General features: G+C 44.1%; 1 protein-coding gene across 4 annotated transcripts in view; it reads right to left on the bottom strand.

Moving 5' to 3' along the window:
- LOC126100793 (fatty acyl-CoA reductase wat-like) overlaps nt 1-23,049 on the bottom strand; it is a 253,262-nt gene that overhangs the window by 42,275 nt on the left and 187,938 nt on the right. For all 4 annotated transcript variants that reach the window (XM_049911417.1, XM_049911416.1, XM_049911415.1 and 1 more), the window contains 2 exons: nt 15,897-16,048; nt 580-689 (listed from right to left, as the gene is read on the bottom strand). In XM_049911417.1, coding sequence (XP_049767374.1) covers nt 580-689; nt 15,897-16,048 — 262 coding nt within the window. The remainder of the gene's footprint in view (nt 1-579; nt 690-15,896; nt 16,049-23,049) is intronic.

The raw sequence follows: 23,049 nt of genomic DNA, 5'->3' as shown, positions 1-23,049 counted from the left end.
AAACAGTTAATGTAATTCATAGTCACTTGTCACGGATAGTAATATTTAGAGTTGCATTTAAGCAACACTTCTCACAAATCATTAGTATTCTCCTCCTCTAATTTGAGGGGGCTGTCCACCTGAAGAAGAGGAAATAAATCCTTCGAAACGAATCGTGGAACTAATAAACCTGCCAACAGTTGATGAGTGCAACAGCTACACGAGATAGAAGAACTGTATTCAAGACTATAGGAATGAGAACTATGCTTCAATGTATCTAAAATTCATTCACTTTATTTAGGTATAAAATCAGAGGCGTCTATCTATGGTTTTTACACACAGCACGCGCGTATTGATTGATGCACGTTGCTTGAGTTTCAAGCTGGCTAGATGAAATCACTGCCATTCTTGGTTTATTGACATTTAGAAGAACGATCTACCAACTTCCTTTCTTGAACTTCAAAGAGATAGATAATACAACAGTATTAACAATACATTAGGTTCTGGAGTATAACGACACTGTTTAGTGCTTTAAATAACTTCTGTACTGTTAATTAAAACACTGACGTTACATCCATGACTGACGTTGTGGATACTTACCCATAGCAGGTCGGATAACTGCTATCGGAAGATCTGAAAATTCCTGGGACACCATTTCTTCCGCCACTGCTTTCGTGAAGACGTATGTGTTCGGGTAGCCACCGAGTAACCTTAAAAAAGACGAAGAAGAATGTAACCATTCGATACAGCTCGACGCTGTCGATCAGTGAATAAGATAGTGGCTTACGGGATACTGAATCCGCATTTTAGAAACTCTTCCTATAAGAATTTATTACAGTTGCTATCATTATCATTTAACCTAATTCCTACCGCAAACTTCACAACTAGGGTAGCAAAATCTCATAAACAGCCTTTGGTAATACCTTTATAGAAATGTATAATGAACAAAATTATGTTACAAAACCAGCAGTAAGTGATAGTTGTGATATGTAGGCCAACTGTTAATACTAATCAGAATACAAAATCTACGAACTCTGATTTCAAATGAGCAGTCAATAAGCCAAAGATCTATTATTTCAGGGAAGAATTCAGACCTGAACATGAATGAAACATATATTAATGAAGTTCCTACCTTATTTGAAAACTTTCACCACAATGTAACCCCCAAAAATTCAAAAGAAGGTATACTATAGGATAAAAAGGAAACAGTATCTGCCAGGAACTGGAGGTTATAATTCATTACAACGCATATTGCAAAACAGTGTAGACAATAACGAAACATCAAAGCAAAGGTATTATGAGGAAAAGATATATCAGGCAAGAAAATAAAGACAATATTGGACGTAAATAAGGAGGGGGAGACAGCTAGAACCAGAGAAAATGAGCAGATAGCTTCAATAGTAAATGATGTACTGGCAAGAGATGCATGTAGTGTTGCAAAATTTTTTAACAAATATTTCGTAATTGTTACTGAAAAGGTGAGGTTTTCAGGTTGAGTAACTGCTGCCAGGGAATATTTCAGGCGACTCATCATAATTAACTTAGTAATAGGAATACAATTACATTAAATTCCTGCTGCTCAGTGGCTGGGAGCAGGTCATTCTATAGGACGCTACTTCAGCGACTTGCGTGTCCCTAACCTGCCCCAGTTATCCAACCGGAAAAAGACGACCTACAGTTTAAAGTGGAATCCGAGCCACATGTCGTTCCTCGCAGCTCATCACATCGTCGAGAGGTGAAGTGAAGGGAGACGGAAAATTTCCGTGATCTGACCGGGAATCGTTCCCGGAGGCTGTCGGTTTGCAGGCATGCACATTAGCGCTAGAGCACCATGCTTGACAGTAATTTGAGTATGTCCCTCAACACACCTGAAGTGGTAATGTACAGCATAAAATCTTTAAAATAAAACGCTATCAACATATCAAATTATTTGTATAACCAGTCGTTGTCACCGGAAAATTTCCCATTCAGCTACAATATCAAGCACTTAAGCCTCTTCGAAAGAAAAAGAAATGAGCAAATAACATCAAGCTTCAGTTCAGTTTCACTTTTGAGAGACTTCTCGTCTATTTTAGAAAAAGTAATAAACAAAGGCAAGTGACTATAGAGAACACAGTTGTCACAGTCACAGATTGGATTTATGAAGGGTTTCGATTTTAAGTAGGCTAGTTATGCATAAGTGCACAGCTCGTGGTCTTGCAGTAGCTTTCTCGCTTCCCGCGCACGGGGTCCCGGGTTCAATTCCCGGTGGGGTCAGAGATTTTTCCCTGCGTCGAGATGACTGGGAGTTGTTGTGTCGCCTTCATCATCATCATCATCTTTCATCCCCATTACGGTCGGAGGAAGGCAATGGCAAACCGCCTCCTCTAAGCAGGAGTATGGGACCTCATCATCATCATCAGTTATGCATAAAGCGAGAATTTACTTTATTCGTTAGACTAGAAATTACAGACTGACTTTGTAAATCACAGTATCCTTTGAAAAAAAATTAGCATATCGTGGCACAATAGGAATGCTGCAAAATGGTTCAAAGTTTGTCTCACTGACAGGAAACAAAGTGTGTCAGTAGAAAAAAGTCCTGTGTTACCAGCCATCATCAAAATGGAAACTACATGTGGTGTTCGAGGAACTAATTACATTTGGTGCCCCACAAGATTCCATCTTAGGGCCCTTAATTTTCTTGTCAGCGTACTTTCATTAGGAACATTACCGGATGCCAAGTTTCATTTGTTTGCAGATGGTACAACTATTACAATGAATAACAAATAACGTATAGTATTTCGAGAGATCGGTTAATGGAAATCTTCAGGGATATTAATAAACGATTCCTTGCCAGTTTTTGTCACTAAACAAGGAAAAACACCCTGTGCACAGTTCATTACATGTTGGAGGCTTTCTCCCAGTCCACTTCTAAAATATGACGACAAGAAAACAGAAGACGTTGACGGTGTCCTGTTTTTGAGATTACAACCTGATAATAAATTCAACTGGGAGGAACATAATACTGAACTGCTGATCTCTGTTTGCAATGGAAATGTTGTACGACTTAGGTGAAAAAAAGTAAAATAAAAGCTCGCGCCATCGTTTTCACTTCATAGCGTCACACGGAATCATTTTTTGGGTTACCTCATCAAACCAAGCTGAACTTTTCCGCTTCCAAAAGCGTATAATGAGAATTACTTGTCTGAAATCAATAAAATTCTGCAGAGGCTTGTGCAAGGTCCTGGTGATACTAACAACTACTTCCTACTATATTTATCCCATAATGAAAAGTCTCATAAATAATGTACCTCTTTTTTCAAACTAACTATGGAATCAATGGTAGAAATAAAAGCAATCTTCATAAAGATTTGAAGTCACTTACTCAGAAACTTGTCCATTTTTAACGAGCAATCATTATCAATAATTCGCCAGCTGCCACGAGAAGTTCAATTACTAACGGAGTTCAGTTTAAGAAGAGTGTAAAGGACTTATTGGTGAATAACTCCTTCCACTCCATTGACAAATGTCTTAGTAGAACCTAATGGTTCACGTATTTTTAATTCAAATAACTTGAGTGTTACATAGGATCTGACTTCTGGACATTCCCATTGTAGTAATATGATGAATACAAATAAGTGTCGTAAAATGGTTTTGTTTTTCATACGTAGCTATAACAGCATAAGAAGTATCATATGCACCGCCGCGTCCTGTACATTAAAATGTTTTGTAACTAGTTTATTATCCATTACAGTAAAACATGTTCAAGCATTTTTAACTTATTCCACGTCTAAGAGGACTAGTCAGCTCTGGGTCTGTGGGAGGTACATTGGTATACCTCTTTCTTTTCTTTTATTTTTTTCAATTCGTGTTATGTATTCTGGTTCTATGAGGTGGTCTACATCCATGAGGATCTCCTCACTAGGAGGTCTACGGAACAAAAAGGATATCTCATCTAATCTCTAATCTTTGGATTCGGACTTTAATGTAGGAATCTGTGTGAGGGTCTTGGTGAATGATAGTGTTGCATATCGCAGAGCGGCAACGCCACGAAGTTGTAGCGAAATGTCTGAAGACCTACAGAAATTTTACGATTGGTGCAGGGACTGGGAATCAGTAAATAAATGTACTGGATTATATTTCAATGTGAGGGTCGTTACTGTGAACAAGTACTGTGAGTTGAGATTTTTCTGTAAGACTTTAGTTATTTATATCAACAGAAAACTATACAGCTTCGACCATTAGTTCCTTATCTCAAACTCTACGATCACTATAACTTCGACATTAGCGTATCAACAAGGGCATACGAAAAGAAAGCCACCATCTAATTATTGTGTTTTTTTCGTCATAGATGTGAGCTGGGATTGCAGTTTTAATCCTCCAAATATCAAAAATATTTCTTTCTTATTCTTTTACGACATTTCGTTTTATAGAGTACGTACGTCATTCTACACTCCTGGAAATTGAAATAAGAACACCGTGAATTCATTGTCCCAGGAAGGGGAAACTTTATTGACATATTCCTGGGGTCAGATACATCACATGATCACACTGACAGAACCACAGGCACATAGACACAGGCAACAGAGCATGCACAATGTCGGCACTAGTACAGTGTATATCCACCTTTCGCAGCAATGCAGGCTGCTATTCTCCCATGGAGACGATCGTAGAGATGCTGGATGTAGTCCTGTGAAACGGCTTGCCATGCCATTTCCACCTGGCGCCTCAGTTGGACCAGCGTTCGTGCTGGACGTGCAGACCGCGTGAGACGACGCTTCATCCAGTCCCAAACATGCTCAATGGGGGACAGATCCGGAGATCTTGCTGGCCAGGGTAGTTGACTTACACCTTCTAGAGCACGTTGGGTGGCACGGGATACATGCGGACGTGCATTGTCCTGTTGGAACAGCAAGTTCCCTTGCCGGTCTAGGAATGGTAGAACGATGGGTTCGATGACGGTTTGGATGTACCGTGCACTATTCAGTGTCCCCTCGACGATCACCAGTGGTGTACGGCCAGTGTAGGAGATCGCTCCCCACACCATGATGCCGGGTGTTGGCCCTGTGTGCCTCGGTCGTATGCAGTCCTGATTGTGGCGCTCACCTGCACGGCGCCAAACACGCATACGACCATCATTGGCACCAAGGCAGAAGCGACTCTCATCGCTGAAGACGACACGTCTCCATTCGTCCCTCCATCCACGCCTGTCGCAACACCACTGGAGGCGGGCTGCACGATGTTGTGGCGTGAGCGGAAGACGGCCTAACGGTGTGCGGGACCGTAGCCCAGCTTCATGGAGACGGTTGCGAATGGTCCTCGCCGATACCCCAGGAGCAACAGTGTCCCTAATTTGCTGGGAAGTGGCGGTGCGGTCCCCTAAGGCACTGCGTAGGATCCTAAGGTCTTGGCGTGCATCCGTGCGTCGCTGCGGTCCGGTCCCAGGTCGACGGGCACGTGCGCCTTCCGCCGACCACTGGCGACAACATCGATGTACTGTGGAGACCTCACGCCCCACGTGTTGAGCAATTCGGCGGTACGTCCACCCGGCCTCCCGCATGCCCACTATACGCCCCCGCTCAAAGTCCGTCAACTGCACATACGGTTCACGTCCACGCTGTCGCGGCATGCTACCAGTGTTAAAGACTGCGATGGAGCTCCGTATGCCACGGCTAACTGGCTGACACTGACGGCGGCGGTGCACAAATGCTGCGCAGCTAGCGCCATTCGACGGCCAACACCGCGGTTCCTGGTGTGTCCGCTGTGCCGTGCGTGTGATCATTGCTTGTACAGCCCTCTCGCAGTGTCCGGAGCAAGTATGGTGGGTCTGACACACTGGTGTCAATGTGTTCTTTTTTCCATTTCCAGGAGTGTATGTCACTTTTACGACGTGGAATTTTTTTGTAACTTTCAACGTTTATGAATTGGGGAACACCAGCTGGAAGAAATTAATGTACATTTACGCCCATACTCTGAAAAGCACAGTGTATTGTGAAGTGCAAGACAGCGCTTGCTTTACATTTTACGACTTGGTAGGGCTTTTTCTCGTTCTATTAGCGACTGGAGTGCAGGAAGAATGTTTAAATGTCTCTGCTCTTGACTTCAAAATACATACGGGATCAATGTATGTGGGGCTGTAGAATGTTCATAGATTTCTGACAATGCTTGTTCTTGAAACTCTTTAGGTAGGAGAAGTTGATGTCTCCCAACTTCAGGTATTTCAACATCTCAGCGACGCTCTTCCAAGGGCCAAACAAGGCTGTCGCCATTCGTACTGTCCTTCTGTGTATGTCTTCATGTCCCCTGTTAAACATATTTGGCTATGTGCAGTATTTGAGGATCGGTCGCACCAGCGTTTTGTAGACATTCTGCTTTACACACTCATTGCCTTTTCCAACTATCCTACCAATGAACTGTCTCTTACTTTACCAACTACTGAGCCTATGTAATCATTCCAGTTCGTTTCCCTGGAAACCATTACACCCAGAAATTTTTATGAGTTGACTGATTCCAGTTGGAGCTCTCTGATATTATTGACGTAAGATACTACGCTCATTTCTTGTCTGGGGTACAAAATTTATTTTTGACAAAGTTTATTTTTAATCAAGATTAAATTTAATTTTTGTCCATTCAAGTCCTGACTCTGTTACTGTTGTCAGAATAATGCAAAGAAAAAGAGCCGTCTTCAGTTCGATAACGCGAATTTACGAAAAAATTTAGAGCGCTATAAATTCATCTTGAGGAGTTAATTATTGGTAGTTCATCTTTATTTGTTCATACATATTTACATTAGTTTTATTAAGTGTATATCAGCTAAAAGATGAAAACTGTGACTAAAATTGCTATTAGAAAAATCAGTATTTGGTTCTATTGGTAGATATATTGTGCTGTTGTTTATCTACATCTGCGTACGAGGGCTATTCGGAAAGTAAGGAGCGATCGGTTGCGAAATGGAAACCACACTGAAAATCAAAACTGTTTTGCTTGCAACGATTAGCTACACCTTCCAGCTACTTCTCTACATAGTCGCCGCTCAGACTACGACATCTGTCGTAGCGTTGTACCAACTGTCCAATACCATCGTTATAGAAGACAGCCGCCAGTGATTTCCGACAATTTTCTGTTCCGGAATGAAGCTCGTTGTCTGTGTCAAATTGTTGCCTTCATTGGCAGCGGTTTATCTGGGCAGAGATGAAAATCAGATGGAGCTAAGACGGGGCTCTGCAGTATGTGACCAAACACTTCCCATCAAAAACGCTGCAGGTAAGTCCTCACTGAACCTACAGTGTGCATGTCATGAAGAAGGAAATTCATGACTGTTACGTTATGTGGGGTTGCATGTAATCTGGCACTCATACTTGGCGGGAGACACTACTGTTCTTGAATCTCTACGTGCTAACTGGGTGCTCAGCACTGAAAAGAACGAAGTAACGCGATGGACAGGCATGCTAGGGACGCTGCCCAACACATCTGTACAAAGCTCCATCGGGTTTTCACTGTAGTTTCCATTTCGCGGCCGATCGACCCTTACTTTCCGAACAACCCTCCAGCATACTCCACGGTGCAGGCGGATGATACCACATACTGCTACTAGTCATTCCCTTTCTCGTTCCACGCGCAAATAGAGCGTGGGAAAAAAGACTGTTTAAGGGGCTCCGGAAAGACTAAAAAATCATGAAAAGTTCAATTTTTACTTTTTTGCGTTTTCTGTATCTGCAGACTATTACCTTTTAATAGATATATAATTTATTCAATTCCGAAGACTACAACTATTTTTAAATTTTTTTTGAAATGTGTTCTACATGGGCGTGACCCACTGTGGCGCTGTTAAACTGCTGTCAAATGGTGTTATTATTAACGTCCGTGTTCATCAGGTACATTTTAGTGATGTGAGATAAAGTATGTGTTGTCGCTAAACCTATTTTCAGAGACTTAGCAGCACCTGAACTGTTGAAAAAGTGTATTCACGGAAAAACTCAAAACCCCAATGAAAGTGTAAGTAGTGTTATATGGTCGAGAATCCCCAAGACTGTATTTGTTGGAATAGAAACACTTCACTTTGGTGTGTATGATGCTGTTGCGACTTTCAATGATGGCAACATTGTAAGGTGCAAGGTATTTAGAAATATGGGAATGAAGATAGGTTCTAACATGGTACGAGCGATGCTTGCTTTAGACAAGGAACGCCTTCAGGCAGACAGGGCTTAAAGAGTCTAGAAATACAAGCAAGAGTAAACAGGAGGAGAAACAAGAGGAAGCTGGAGGAGGAGTTTGCAGAGGATGAAGATAATCCATCCTATGGATCTGGAATGCACTAAAAAGTTAATCCAATCTTTGTCGCTCGATTCCCAAAACTTTTATTTTCTCATACGAATTACGTGTTTTCTAAGGATCTTCCAAACATATTTGTTTCAAACTTTCAGTAAATGTTACACAGTACCTTCTGCATAATTTAACACAGCCTTTTTCCAAAAAACAGTATATTTTTGAATATATAAATAAAAAATTGCAAAAAAATGTTGTGAATTTTCATTACAATTGAAAAAAAATCATCTTTAATAACTGAACTAAAATTTTGTAAAATCCCTGTGTTACGTTGTAGCCCATATTCCAATAAATAATCTGTAAAAAGTTCAACTTCCTATCTCAAATACTTTGTGAGGAAAGATGTAATTTATAAGCGTTATTTTAACATTGCAAGTATAGGGCGTTCCGGAGCCCCTTAAAAGCTTCCGTAAGAGCTCTAATTTCTCTTATCTTATCTTTGCGGTCAATACGGGAACTGAACGTTCGCAGCAGTAGAATCGTTCTGCAGTCCACATAGTTCCTCCTAGCTTTTCATAAATGGCAGACAAAGTGTGTTCTCTCTTCTCCAGGTTTCCTGAAAATTCTAACTGTACTTAGCTCGTTGCTAATTATTTTACCACTTTCGTCGTGTAGAGTCTGGTTTAAGTAAACTATGCATGTCCGCCTACGTACTGCGCGGTCAGTGTGTGGGAGATTTTTCTTCACGTGGGGACTGAGTGCTGTGTTGCCCTTACTTTTGTATTGTCACAATGGACATTACTATTGAGCTATTGAGATGGCTTAATGGACATGACCAGAATGTCAATCAGCTGATAAAAAGAAAACTACTAATAATGTGTGTGCTGTACGGCTTACGCCTGCAAACACAGGTATAGTCAGACTGTGTACCCGTACAGTAATGCGGGTTGCCTTCACAGACCGGCGAGGTCAGCTGATACAGTCCCACCTATCGCATCGGGAAAGGTTCAATCAGCAAAACTTCTTGGGGTAAATGCTTAAAGCATAGTGGATGTTTACTAAATACACTGCTCAACAAAAGTTTGTAATACTATCCCAAAATGTAGTCCGCTGACCTATGCACTTCATGCATTATCCGATTAGAGCCTATATACTGGGGTCGGCCGTAGTGGCCGAGCGGTTAAAGGCACTACAGTCTGGAACCGCACGACCGCTACGGTCGCAGGTTCGAAACCTGCCTCGGGCATGGATGTGTGTGATGTCCTTAGGTTAGTTAGGTTTGAGTAGTTCTAAGTTCTAGGGGACTGATGACCTCAGATGTTAAGTCCCATAGTGCTCAGAGCCAAACAAACAAACAAGCCCATATACTGAACGTTGTTTGCTAGTGGCAAGCTTTGTTGCTGTTTCCCAGTCATGTAAACATACCGCTGACGCTGCGGCACACCGCTAGTAGTTCATTATGAACAACAGCTTTATTCAGTTTGTGTTCGGCACTGCAGTAACATGCAACGCAGGGGCATACAACACTTTGATAGTCAGATTAGTGGTTTTACTTTCAGCAGGTCATACAAAACAAGATCTTGCCGATCCGTTACATGTCGTTAAAAGTGTTGTGTATAAATTGCGGAGACAGTACAGAGAGGCGGGAAATGTGACTGACAGACCTCGCAGTGGTCGTTCGCGTATGACAACACCAATTCAGGATAGTTTCCTCCAACTATCGGCTCCTAGGCGGCCAACATCAGCTGCCAGAAGTATTGGAAGTGACTTCTCCCGGGAAACAGGGATTCGTATCTCACACCAAACAGCGCGGAGAAGATTGCATCTGGGTGGTCTTCAGTCCAGAAGACCAATTAAAAGTTTTGCATTGAGCTAACGGAGCCGACGCAGTCGAAGGACCTGGGCTCTTACATATATACACTCATGCTCATAAATTAAGGATAATTGCAGAATGTGGTGCCACACAACGTGGCACTACACAAAACTGACGCTAATAGCATAGGCACATAGGGAACACACACGACACAGATCTGTAAGTCCACGGTATTGGTGATAAGTTGAGAAAACTGTCTCGAAACACATTTGCTACAAAACGCCACTGTTTCCTGCGCATGTAAACCGGCATCAATATGGGATATGATCACCATGCACATGTACACAGGCCGCCCAACGGGTTGGCATACTCTGGATCAGGTGGTAGAGCAGGTGCTGGCGTATAGCCTCCCATTCTTGCACCAATGTCTGTGGGAGCTCCAGAAGTGTCCTAGGGATTTGAAGACGTGCAGCGATACGTTGAGCGAGAGCACCCCAGACGTGCTCGATGGCGTTTAGGTCTGGAGAACAGGTAGGCCACTCCATTCCCCTGATATCTTCTGTTTCAAGGTACCCCTCCACGATGGCAGCTCGGTGGCGTCGTGCGTTATCATCCATCAGGAGGAAGGTGGGACACACTGCACCCCTGAAAATGCGGACATACTGGTGCAAAATGACGTCCCGATACTCCTGACCCGTTACAGTTCCTCTGCCAAAGACATGCAGGGGTGTACGTGCACCAATCATAATCCCACCCCACACTATCAGACCACGACCTCCATACAGTTTCCTTTCAAGGACATTAAGAGGTTGGTATCTGGTTCCTGATTCACGCCACATGAAAACCCGGCGAGAAGTACTGTTCAGACTATACCTCGACTAATCCGTGAAGATAACCTGGGAGCACTGCTCCAATGACCATGTACTGTGTTCTTGAGAGCAGGCTTTATGGGCTCTCCTGCGACCAGGGGTCAGTGGAATGCACTTTGTAGGTCTCAGGGCGAATAAACCATGTCTGTTCAGTCGTCTGTAGACTGTGTGTCTGGAGACAACTGTTCCAGTAGATGCGATAAGGTCCCGAGCAAGACTACCTGCAGTACTCCGTGGCCGCCTGCGGGCTCTGATGGTGAGATATCGGTCTTCTTGTGGTGTTATACACTGTGGGCGTCCCGTACTGTAGCGCCTGGACACGTTTCCTGTCTGCTGAAATTGTTGCCATAATCTTGAGAACACACATTGTGGCACACGGAGGGCTCGTGCTACGACCTGCTGTGTTTGACCAAGGCCAGTCGCCCTAGTATTCTACTCCTCATAACATCATCAATATGTGTTCTTTGAGCCATTTTCAATACACAGCCATCATTAGCACGTCTGAAAACGTCTGCACACTTACTCGCTGCACCGTACTCTGACATGCACCAACACACCTCTGCGTATGTGGACTGCTGCCAGCGCCACCGTGCGACGACCGCAGGTCAAATGCACCGCATGGTCATACCCCGAGGTGATTTAAACCCGCAAACCGCCCACCAGAGCATTGTTTCACCATGTATCAGCATTATCCTTACTTTATGAGCTTGAGTCAACATTGGACCATTGCAGAACGGAGTAATGTCGTGTTTGCTGACGAGACTAGGACTGGTCTGCGTCACGACACTAGACGTGTTACGGATTGAAGAAGCGCTAGAGGACATCAGGAACGCCGGTACGTTCAGGAAGTCCACCCATTTGCAGGTGGAACTGTACTGCTCTGGACGTCAATAAAGATGGGTCGGCGTACCCATCTAATTTCCATCTACGGCAATCTGGACCCTACAAACGACTGTAAAGCCATACAGACGTCAAACCGGCGTCACCTTCTTTCTGGTCGATGACAATGCAAGACCACACCGTACTCTAGCAGTGTCTCGGTATCTTCAAAGATGCAACATCAACCGAATGCACTGACCACCACAGTTCCCAGACGTGAATGTAATTAAGCATGCAAGGGACCTGTTGAAGGTGGCCATCGCACATCGCCGGAATCCACTTGACAATCTTTAGGACCTTAATCTTGATGGTCTCATCCAGTGAATACCTCGCAGAACTGAACTCACCCACGTGCGGGGAGGACATATTCACTACTAAAGACTGATAACCATCGTCATGAGATAAAGATTTTCACTGTTTTTGTTTTCAAGATGTACATTACAGTTCCACCTGCAAATGGATGGACTTCCTGAACGAATCCGCGTTCCTGGTGTCGTCTAGCCTACTTTGTTTTGTAATGATTTTTTGCAACTAACCACAATCGTTCTTGTTTTCAGAAGGAACTATGTGTATCTGGTATTGTACAAACCTCAGTGGTTGTACTATAAGAAGTCATTGTAGTAAACTCTTTGATATTCCAAACTTTTGTTGAGGAGTGTACTTTAAGTCACTAATTCAGTTTTTGTAATTTTTTGCCTTTCTACAGACTTGGCACTGGTGGGAGTATGATAACACCAGAATGACTGATCAAAAGTATGATGATAGCCCTATGTGGTGAGGAATTCACCGTTAGACGTCACGAGAGGCGGATTCGCCGGTATAAAAGGAGGCGAGAAGTGTGGTGTTGTTAGTAGAGAAGTAGGAACAGAAGAATGGATCCTTCAGGGCAGTTTAGTGACTTCAAACGTGGAGCAGTCATTGGTTTTCACTTGAGTAACACATCCATCAGGGACATTTCAGTCCTTCTAGAGCTGTCCCAGTCGACTGTTGATGAAGTCGTTGTGGAGTGGAAAACGCGAATGAACAGCAATACTTAGACCAAGACCAGACAGACTTCACGTACTGACGGACAACGACCGTTAAGCATTGGGAAGGGTGGATGTATAAAAATTCCACGAAATTAGCGACAGGAAACACGCGTGAATTCCAAAGTACTGCAAGCACTTCAGATAAAACAATAACGTAGCGTAGGTGGTCTCTTCAGCGATGAGTGCAAGATTAACCTGACCCCTATTGATCCTCTTAGAAGTGTGGGAAGACAGCCAGGTGCTAATCTCCGTTTCAGGCGTGCAGCCTCGGGAGAAGCAGTGGATTGGTCAGGAACTTCTCATTCCAGTGTCATGTGCAGATGTTGGACACCTCTCTCCGCTATAGTGGGTGATTTGAAGCCTCTACAGTATCGAGAGAGGGTCCTGCAAACCCACTGCCCAACCCTACCCTCATTTCTTTGGCGACGGTTTGGTTGGTTCATTTAGGGGAGGGAAGTGGTCCACCTGTAAAGGAGACCGCATATAAATATTTTCAACATTTCGCGGCCCTGTCAGCAACTGTGTAAATATTAATTTTAATTTTAATAGTTAACAGCCTCAGTGCACCGTTTACCTAGAATTTACCTTGGTTTCAGTCAGTATAACCCAACCTTCTTCAGAATAACAGTAACTAGCTTTTGTCCATAGTGGACATCGTCAAGCTGAAACTACAAATCCATAAATCATCGTCAGAGTATAAAACTTATCTGAAACTGCCTCGGCCCCTCTTCGCGACCGCGATGCAGCAGCCACTAGCGCTGTACAGTTCCAGATAAGTTTTGCAGTCTGACGATGATTTATGGATTTGTAGTTTTAGCTTGACGATGTCCACTATGGACAAACGCTAGTTACTGTTAATCTGAAGAAGGTTGGATTATCCCGACTGAAACCTAGGTAAATTCTAGGTAAACGGTGCAACTGAGGCTGCTAATTGTTAAAATTGAAATTAATAGACCGCATATAAGTCGCTATGCAACATATTCTTGAGTACTGCTAGAGTGAAACTTCCTGGCAGATTAAAACTGTATGCCCGACCGAGACTCGAACTCGGGACCTTTGCTTTTCGCGGGCAACTGCTCTACCATCTGAGCTACCGAAGCACGACTCACGCCCGGTGCTCACAGCTTTACTTCTGCCAGTACCTCGTCTCCTACCTTCCAAACTTTACAGAAGCTCTCCTGCGAACCTTGCAGAACTAGCACTCCTGAAAGAAAGGATACTGCGGAGACGTGCCGCGAAAGGCAAATGTCCCGAGTTCGAGTCTCGGTCGGGCACACAGTTTTAATCGGCCAGGAAGTTTCATATCAGCGCACACTCCGCTGCAGAGTGAAAATCTCATTCTGAAATACTGCTAGAGTGTTTGGGATCCGTATCAGGTCGGATTGAAGGGAGAAAAATGTTGAAATGTCTCTGAGCACTATGGGACTCAACATCTTAGGTCATAAGTCCCCTAGAACTTAGAACTACTTAAACCTAACAAACCTAAGGACGTCACACACACCCATGCCCGAGGCAGGATTCGAAACTGCGACCGTAGCAGTCCCGCGGTTCCGGACTGCAGCGCCAGAACCGCTAGACCACCGCGGCCGGCCGATTGAAGGGAGACATCAAAGCAATTCAGAGGCGGGCTGTTAGATTTGTTGCCGGTAGGTATGAACAACACGTGTTACGGAGATGCTTTGGGAACTCAAATGGGGATCCCTGGAGGGAAGACGATGCTCTATTGGAGAAACACTTTTGGGAAAATTTAGAGAACTGGCATTTGAAGCTGACTGCAGAACGATTCTGTTGCTCCAATATACACTGCCCGTAAGAGCCACGAAGATACCAGACACTGGGGCTCGCACGGAGACATATAGACTGCTGGTTTTCCCCTCGCTCTACATGCGATTGAAACGGGAAAGGAAATGACTAGTAGTGGTGCAGGGTACTGTCCGCCTCGCCGCTGCAAGGTGGACTGCGGTGTATCGCTGTAGATGTTGATGTATTAAGGGGCTCCGGAAAGGCTCAAAATCATGAAAAGTTCAATTTTTATTTTCTTGCGTTTTCTGAATATATAATTTATTCGATTCCGAAGACTACAACTATTTTTAAATTTTTTTTTAAATGTGTTCTACATGGGCGTGACCCACTGTGGCGCTGTTAAACTGCTGTCAAATGGTGTTATTATTAACGTCCGTGTTCATCAGGTACATTTTAGTGATGTGAGATAAAGTATGTGTTGTGGCTAACCTGTGATGGTTCAATATATATCGCTGGTGTGATTGTCGATTGTTTCATGTTTATTTACTCTGTCGTTATCTCGAAAATATTCGTAATTAATTCTGTTTCTTGAGTCTCTGTTTTGTTGAAGTATAATAATGAGTAAAAGTAAAGTTATTAGAAATCCTCTGAAGGCTTTTAAGAAAAGGAGAAATGTTGGAAAGCCAAAGGTATGTGTTATTACTATAAACAATAAAGAGGATAGGTTCTAACATGGTACGAGCGATGCTTGCTTTAGACAAGGAACGCCTTCGGGCTGCAGACAGGGCTGTAGAGAGTCTAGAAATACAATCAAGAGTAAACAGGAGGAGGAAGCTGGAGGAGGAGTTTGCAGAGGATGAAGATAATCCATCCTATGGACCTGGAATGCACTAAAAAGTTAATCCAATCTTTGTCGCTCGATTCCCAAAACTTTTATTTTCTCATACTAATTACATGTTTCCTAAGGATCTTCCAAACATATTTGTTTCAAACTTTCAGTAAATGTTACACAGTACCTTCTGCATAATTTAACACAGCCTTTTTCCAAAAAACTGTATATTTTTGAATATATAAATAAAAAATTGCAAAAAAATGTTGTGAATTTTCATTACAATTGAAAAAAAATCATCTTTAATAACTGAACTAAAATTTTGTAAAATCCCTGTGTTAAGTTGTAGCCCATATTCCAATAAATAATCTGTAAAAAGTTCAACTTCCTACTTCAAATACTTTGTGAGGAAAGATGTAATTTATAAGCGTTATTTCAACATTGCAAGTATAGAGCGTTCCGGAGCCCCTTAAGGGAGCCGTGAGACCGGGACGCCGGCCAGGGAGACTCACTTGCTGGCGAGCTGGAGGTCGTGCTGCTGCCCCTCGGGCAGCGCCTCGCACAGTGCCAGCAGCTTGTCGGCGCTGATGGGCGCCTCGTAGAAGCGCTCCAGCACGCGCGGCCGCACGTACTGCGAGTACGCCGTCGACGTGTGCAGCACCACCTGCCACACATCACCGCCGTCCAACTCAAAACACCAACATCTAGCAGGTAATCAGGCAGCACAGCAAACTGTTCGAGGAAATGTCAGAGAGAACTAGACAAACACTTTTAAACACACTACTGTTTGGAAAAAAGTGAAAGACGAAGACTAAGATATGTGATCACAATGAAATTCGTTTTTTAAAATCGTTGATCTTCTGATTGGTTTGATGCGCCCGCCGAACTGTCAATCCCTGAGTAGCACTTGCAACCTACGTCCTCAACTATTTGCTCGATAAATTCCAATCTCTGTCTTCCTCCCATAGTTTTTGCTCTCTACAGCTCCATCTAGTACCATGGAAGTCATTTTCTGATGTCATAACAAATGTCCTACCATCGTGTTCCTTCTTCTTCTCAGTGTTTTCCGTACATTCCATTCCTCACCGAATCTGCGGAGAACCTCCTCATTCCTTACCTTATAGGTCCATCTAATTTCCAACATCCTTCAGTATCGCCACATCTCAAATGCTTCGATTCCCCTCTATTCTGGTTTTCCCATAGTCCCTGTTTTACAACTATACAATGCTGTGCTCCGAACGTACATTCACAGAAATTTTTTCCTCAAATTAAGGCATATATTTGATACTAGTAGCCTTCTCTTGACCTCGAATGCTCTTTTTGCCTTTGCTAGTCTCTTTTTATGTCCTCCTTGCTCCGTCCGTTATTGGTTATTTTGCTGCATAAGTAGCAGAATTCCTTAACTTCATATGATTCCTACAAATCTTAATGTTATGTTTCTCGGTGTTTTCAGTTCTCTTACTTCTCATTACTTTGGTCTTCCTTCGAATTACTCTCAATCGATATTCTTTACTCATTAGACTATTCATTTCATCTACATCTACATCTACATTTATACTCCGCAAGCCACCCATCGGTGTTTGTCGGAGGGCACTTTACGTGCCACTGTCATTACCTCTCTTTCCTGTTCCAGTCGCGTATGGTTCGCGGGAAGAACAACTGTCTGAAAGCCTCCGTGCGCGCTCTAATCTCTCTAATTTTACGCTCGTGATCTCCTCGGGAGGTATAAGTAGGGGGAAGCAATATATTCGATACCTCATCCAGAAACGCACCCTCTCGAAACCTGTCGAGCAAGCTACACCGCGATGCAGAGCGCCTCTCTTGCAGAGTCTGCAAGTGCCTATCCGCTGCAGATCTTCCTGCATTTCGCTACAATTTTCTAATGATGCAACTTCTCTGTATACTACAGCATCATCCGCGAAAAGCCACATGGAACTTCCGACACTATCTACTAGCTCATTTATATATATTGTGAAAAGCAATAGTCACATAACACTCCCCTGTGGCACGCCAGAGGTTACTTTAACGTCTGTAGACGTCTCTCCATTGATAACAACATGCTGTGTTCTGTTTGCTAAAAACTCTTCAATCCAGCCACACAGCTGGTCTGATATTCCGTAGGCTCTTACTTTGTTTATCAGGCGACAGTGCGGAACTGTATCGAACGCCTTCCGGAAGTAAAGAAAAATAGTATCTACCTGGGAGCCTGTATCTAACATTTTCTGCGTCTTCATTCACCACATGCTGTAATTCTTCTTCACATTCGCTGAGCACAGCAATGTCATCAGCGAATCGTATTATTGATACCCTTTCACGTTGAATTTAATTGGTTCAAATGGCTCTGAGCACTATGGGACTTAACTTCTGAGGTCACCAGTCCCCTAGAACTTAGAAGTACTTAAACCTATCTAACCTAAGGACACCACAAACATCCATGCCCGAGGCAGGATTCAAACCTGCGACGTAGCTGTCGCGTGGTTCCAGACTGTAGCGCCTAGAACCGCTCGGCCACCCCGACCGGCTGAATTTAATTCCACTCTTGAATTTTACTTTCATTTCCCTCATTGCTTCTTCAGTGTACAGATCGAACAACTGGGGTGAAAGAGTACATTCCTGTCTTACGCTCTTTTTAATCTGAGCTCTTCGTTGTTGCTTTCCACTCTTATTGTTCCCTCTTAACTGTTGTACATATTGTGTATTACCTGTCTTTCCCTACAGTTAATCACTATTTTTTTTCAGAATTTCGAACATCCTGCACCATTTCACATTGCCGTAGGCTTTTTCCAGGCCGACAAATCCTATGAACGTGTCTTGATTTTTCTTTAGTCTTGCGTCCATTGTCAACCGCAAAGTCAGAACTGCCTGTCTGGAGCCTTTATCTTTCCTAAAGTCAAGCTGATCGCCATCTATCACATCGTCTATTATTGTCAACTCGGACGCATGAGCTATTAAGATGATAGCATGGACATGACACTACACAAATGAATAGCATTACAGACCTGCACATGCACTCTGTGGCAATTGAATACGGAATAACACCACCAGTTGCTGCAGTCAGAGCGGCTAGAAGCCCTGGCGTGGAATCAAGAGCACCTGGATATGCTGCCGGGGAATACTCTATCACGCGGTTTGTAGGCGCGTCCAGAAAGCCTCAAGTGTGGTTGCGGGAGGACACGAACGAACAAGTTGCCGACCAACCATATCCCCGACGTATTCGACGGGCAACATGTCAGGCGAACGGCCAGGCCAGGGAAGAAATGGCACACGTCGTCCTTAGAAGAAGGCTTGCGTATTCCTCTCTACATGCAGCCAAGCGTTGTCCTGCTAGAGTATGGCATGTCGAACGGCCTCCAGGAGCAACAGTGGTTCGGGCCTTAAAACCTCCTTTATTTAGCGGTAGCTGATCAGATTGTCTAGGAGTAGAGATCACGTGTTATAAATAATGGCGCCCCAAACCATCACATCTGGCGTTTGTCCGCTGTGCTGCTCAATAATGTACAGTCTGCCCTATTGCGTTTACTACGGCGGCATCGGACACGTAAGCGATCATCACTGTAGGACAAGTTGAAGCAGGACTCGTTTGAAAACACTTCATTTTGCCACTCAGTATGACAGTGTCGGTGTTCAAGTGGCTATTGCGGTCTGCGGCGTTGGTGGGTTCCGGTCAATGGAAGCACACGCAGCGCCATGAGTGCACCAGCCCGCAGAAGACGATGTCGAACCGTTGACGCAGACATGTCCGTACCCTTGCGTTTTGTAGTTAAAATAGTGTGTCCCGACATGTCAGGCCAATAGATGTTCAATGTGGTGGCCATAATTTGCTGCACGCAATTGCAATCTCTGGCGTACTGAATGTCGTACACGCCGCAGTACATCTGGTGTAACGTCGCCGCAGGCTGCCACAATACGTTGTTTCATATCCTCTGGGGTTGTAGGCACATCACGGTACACACGGTACATGATGGCCACCAGATTGAACATCTATTGGCCTGACATGTTGGGACACACTCTATTCCACTCCGTAATTGAAAACGGAAACCCCGTGTGTACGTGTACCTCACCCCTCATGGTAATGTACATGTGCGTCAGTGAAAAAGACCAATAAAAAGGTGTTAGCATGTGGACGTAATGTACTGTTCCAGTCTCTTCTGTACCTAAGGTCCATCACCGTTCCCTTTAGATCCCTACGTAATGCGGTGCTCTCCGATACACACGATCGAACAGCGGAGGAGTGGTACTCAAGCGTCAATTTTAGGTTACAATATCTCCGGATGTAATTAACATTTTACAATGCAACAAACGGCACTGATTACGTATTTGTTTATATGTTCAGATGTGCTAACAAAACTAACGGGGTTCCATTTAAAAAAACGTAAGTTTGTGTTAAAAAACATACTTCCGTGCATTTTTAATGGTTTTTATTAAACAATTACACTAGCCCCTCTCCTCACGTTCGGTCTGTGGAATCGGTTCGTCAGTATTTGATGTGGTTTACGAAATATATCCAGCGGTAACGTTAGGTGACTCACCCTGTATATATATAACTATTTGGAATTCTGTGTTACACTGCATCAATACCATATGAAGTTTAACTTGAGATCTTTTCTAGAATTCTATTAATTTCAAAGACATATGTCGCTGTTACGTCTAGTTGCTTCAACTTCCGTGGAATGACATATTCAAGATATTTTATTGCTTCTTCAAGTGAAACCCTGTTTCTGGTGCTACATTTACAAATTGAGTTTTAAAAATGCATCTTGCGTACTGGCAGTCACAGCATTGTCGTTTAGTTTAATTTCTACTGTACCTTGTTGACTGTCTGGCTGTCCTGTCTCCAGTTTGACAATATCCCTTACAGTTTTATCTTATTATCTACATTATTAATTTTTGCATTATTTAATTTCTGCCAGGATGTGCTCACTTCTGGACGTTTTCATGACGTCGCTTAAAATATAATAGTATTTTTCATAGAAGGCAAGCAATGTCGGGTCCTGACTTATGCTGGCCTTTACGTAAATTTACGTCTTAATGATTTTAATTTTCTTAGATATCCATGGCTTAGTTTGTTTTAGTGATTGTCCTAGAACCTACGTATTGATCAGAGTACGAGGCTTGCCCAGAAAGTAATGCACAGCATTTTTTTCTTCAACCATTGTTTACTGAACATAATGAGAATTATTCGTACAAAAAAGTGGTGTTTTATCTACAGACATTATTTTTGAAGTGTTGGCAGAAGAGCCAACACTGTGTTGCTAGAGGAGGCCGAAATGCACGCGTTTAATTACACGCTGACTGGCGTGAGGTCTGGAACAGTTAAGGGAATTAATAGTAGCAAATAAAGTACGTAGTTGATATAATACTTAACTTTAATCCACAATTGGTGTACATCGCTCTTGACGGTACATGTTATAATCTCAATATCAAATGCTGTGGCGCCTTGCTAGGTCGTAGCAAATGACGTAGCTGAAGGCTATGCTAACTATCGTCTCGGCAAATGAGAGCGTAGTTGTCAGTGATCCATCTCTGGCTAAGTCGGCTGTACAACTGGGGCGAGTGCTAGTACGTCTCACTAGACCTGCCGTGTGGCGGCGCTCTGTCTGCAGTCACTGACAGTGGCGACACGCGGGTCCGTCGTATACTAGCGGACCGCGGCCGATTTAAAAGCTACCACCTAGCAAGTGTGTTGTCTGGCGGTGACACCACTATTTTTCCAAGTAATCTCCATCCCGTTCTATAGCCTTCCTCATGCGCGAAACGAGGGCGTGTATGCCCAGTCGGTAACAGTCCTTGTCCTGGTGGCAGAAGTAGTGCTTCACTGTATGAATCACCCCCATATCGTCCGTGAAATGTCTTCCACGTAATGCGTCTGTCCTCGAGAATGACATCAGTTCGCTGCTACATGTCAGGTGTGACAGCCGTGGATGGTCTCCCCGACAGCTGCAAATCGTGGGGCTCCACCGAACCGCCTTCTGATGACCTCACCCTCCGTGCCCAGCGACTACCGGTACTTCTGTCGACAGCAGGTGCTCCATGGACTTTGCACAAACGTTTGTGAATATTCCTCACAGTTTCTTTCTCGGCAGTGAGAAATTCAATGGCCGCACGTTGCTTGTAGCGTGTATCACATACAGACGCCATTTTGAAACTGTTATGCAGCTACGCTATCCGTCGAAAGTGATGGATGGTGGTGGTGTGTTGGGGCTTATGGGCGCTCAACATCGAGGTCATCAGCGCCCTGACACACATTAAAAGGAACGAATGTGGACAGACCTAAGAAAACTAAAGCACACACTCAAAGAAAGCAGGAAAAGAAGGTATATGCTACATAAGAAAGTAAAACCTAAGGAAAGGGGAAACATAGCAACAAGAATGGCACAGGAAATTGTTATTGGCTGGCCACTTACATAAAATATGGGCGAGCTTGTCACACAGTGAGTAAATTAAAATCCTCTCCCTAAAATCTTTGTTAAATACTGACAGGGCACAGAACTTTAAAACTTTAACCACATTCGTCCGAGTGTTGCCTAAAAGAGATGGCAGGCCCGCTGGCAAGTCAGCCGCGACCCGCTGGTCAGAAAATAAAACGCAATCCAATAAAACGTGGCGCACAGTGACCTGGACGCCACAAGCACCACGCATTGGAGGGTCCTCTCGCCGGAGAAGGAAGCCGTGCGTCATAGGGCTGTGGCCTATTCGAAGCCGAGTGAGGAGAACCTCGTCCCGTCGATGGGGCTGAAAGGAAGTACACCACACACGCGTTGTGGGCTTGACTATACGGAGCTTATTGTCAGTCACTTCCAGCCACTCATCCTCCCACCGACGCATGACCCGTGAGCTCAACAGCGAGGTGAGTGCGTGCAAGGGGATAGCACACTGACATACTTGCGGATCGAGACACGCCTCCTTGGCTGCGAGATCTGCCCTTTCATTCCCAGCAATGCCGACATGCCCCGGAACCCAGCAGAAAGCTACAACCTTCCCCTGTCGCTGTAGTCGGAGGAGGGCATCCTGGATGATCTGGACTATTTTGTCTGCCGGATACAAACGTTGCAATGAGTGAAAGGCACTGAGTGAATCTGAACAGACAAGAAATTTAGGAGAGGAAGAAAGTCTCATCTGTTCCAGTGCCCGCAAGATCGCAGACAATTCTGCATCAAAGACAGTAAAAGTCTGAGGCAGTCGGACCTTGAGCACACGATATGGAAAAACAACTGAGCAACCAACAGAATCCCCTTGTTTCGACCCATCCGTAAAAACAGCTACATAGTCGTGGTGCTCAGATAAAATGGCAGAAAATGCTGCATTAGAAACGGTGGCAGGAGTGCAATCTCTCTTGTACTGCAATAAATCTAAAATCACTCTCGGCCTCTTCAGTAACCAGGGTGGCAGGCGGTTAAAACCTTGGATTTGGGGTTGTACAGACTCCACACCGAGGGACTCTAGTACACGTTGCACACGGATCCCAAACGGCAACGTAGCCCGGGGACGGCGGGAAAAAAGGCGGTCCAGAGGTGGATGGGCAACAAGACGGTGAGCAGGCGAGCTGGGAGCTGCAAGAAACTTACAAGCCTGGCGCACCAGCAGTTCGCGCGCTCACTCAGACTTCAAATAATACATACGTATCGTTTCACATTCGTAGCATTGTTTTCGGGTGAAGAAAAAAAA

The sequence above is a fragment of the Schistocerca cancellata genome, chromosome 9 (assembly GCF_023864275.1).
Source record: "Schistocerca cancellata isolate TAMUIC-IGC-003103 chromosome 9, iqSchCanc2.1, whole genome shotgun sequence".
NCBI lineage: Eukaryota > Metazoa > Arthropoda > Insecta > Orthoptera > Acrididae > Schistocerca > Schistocerca cancellata.
The sequence above is the reverse complement of the archived record's forward strand: the minus strand, read 5'-3'. Positions and strand labels throughout refer to the sequence as shown.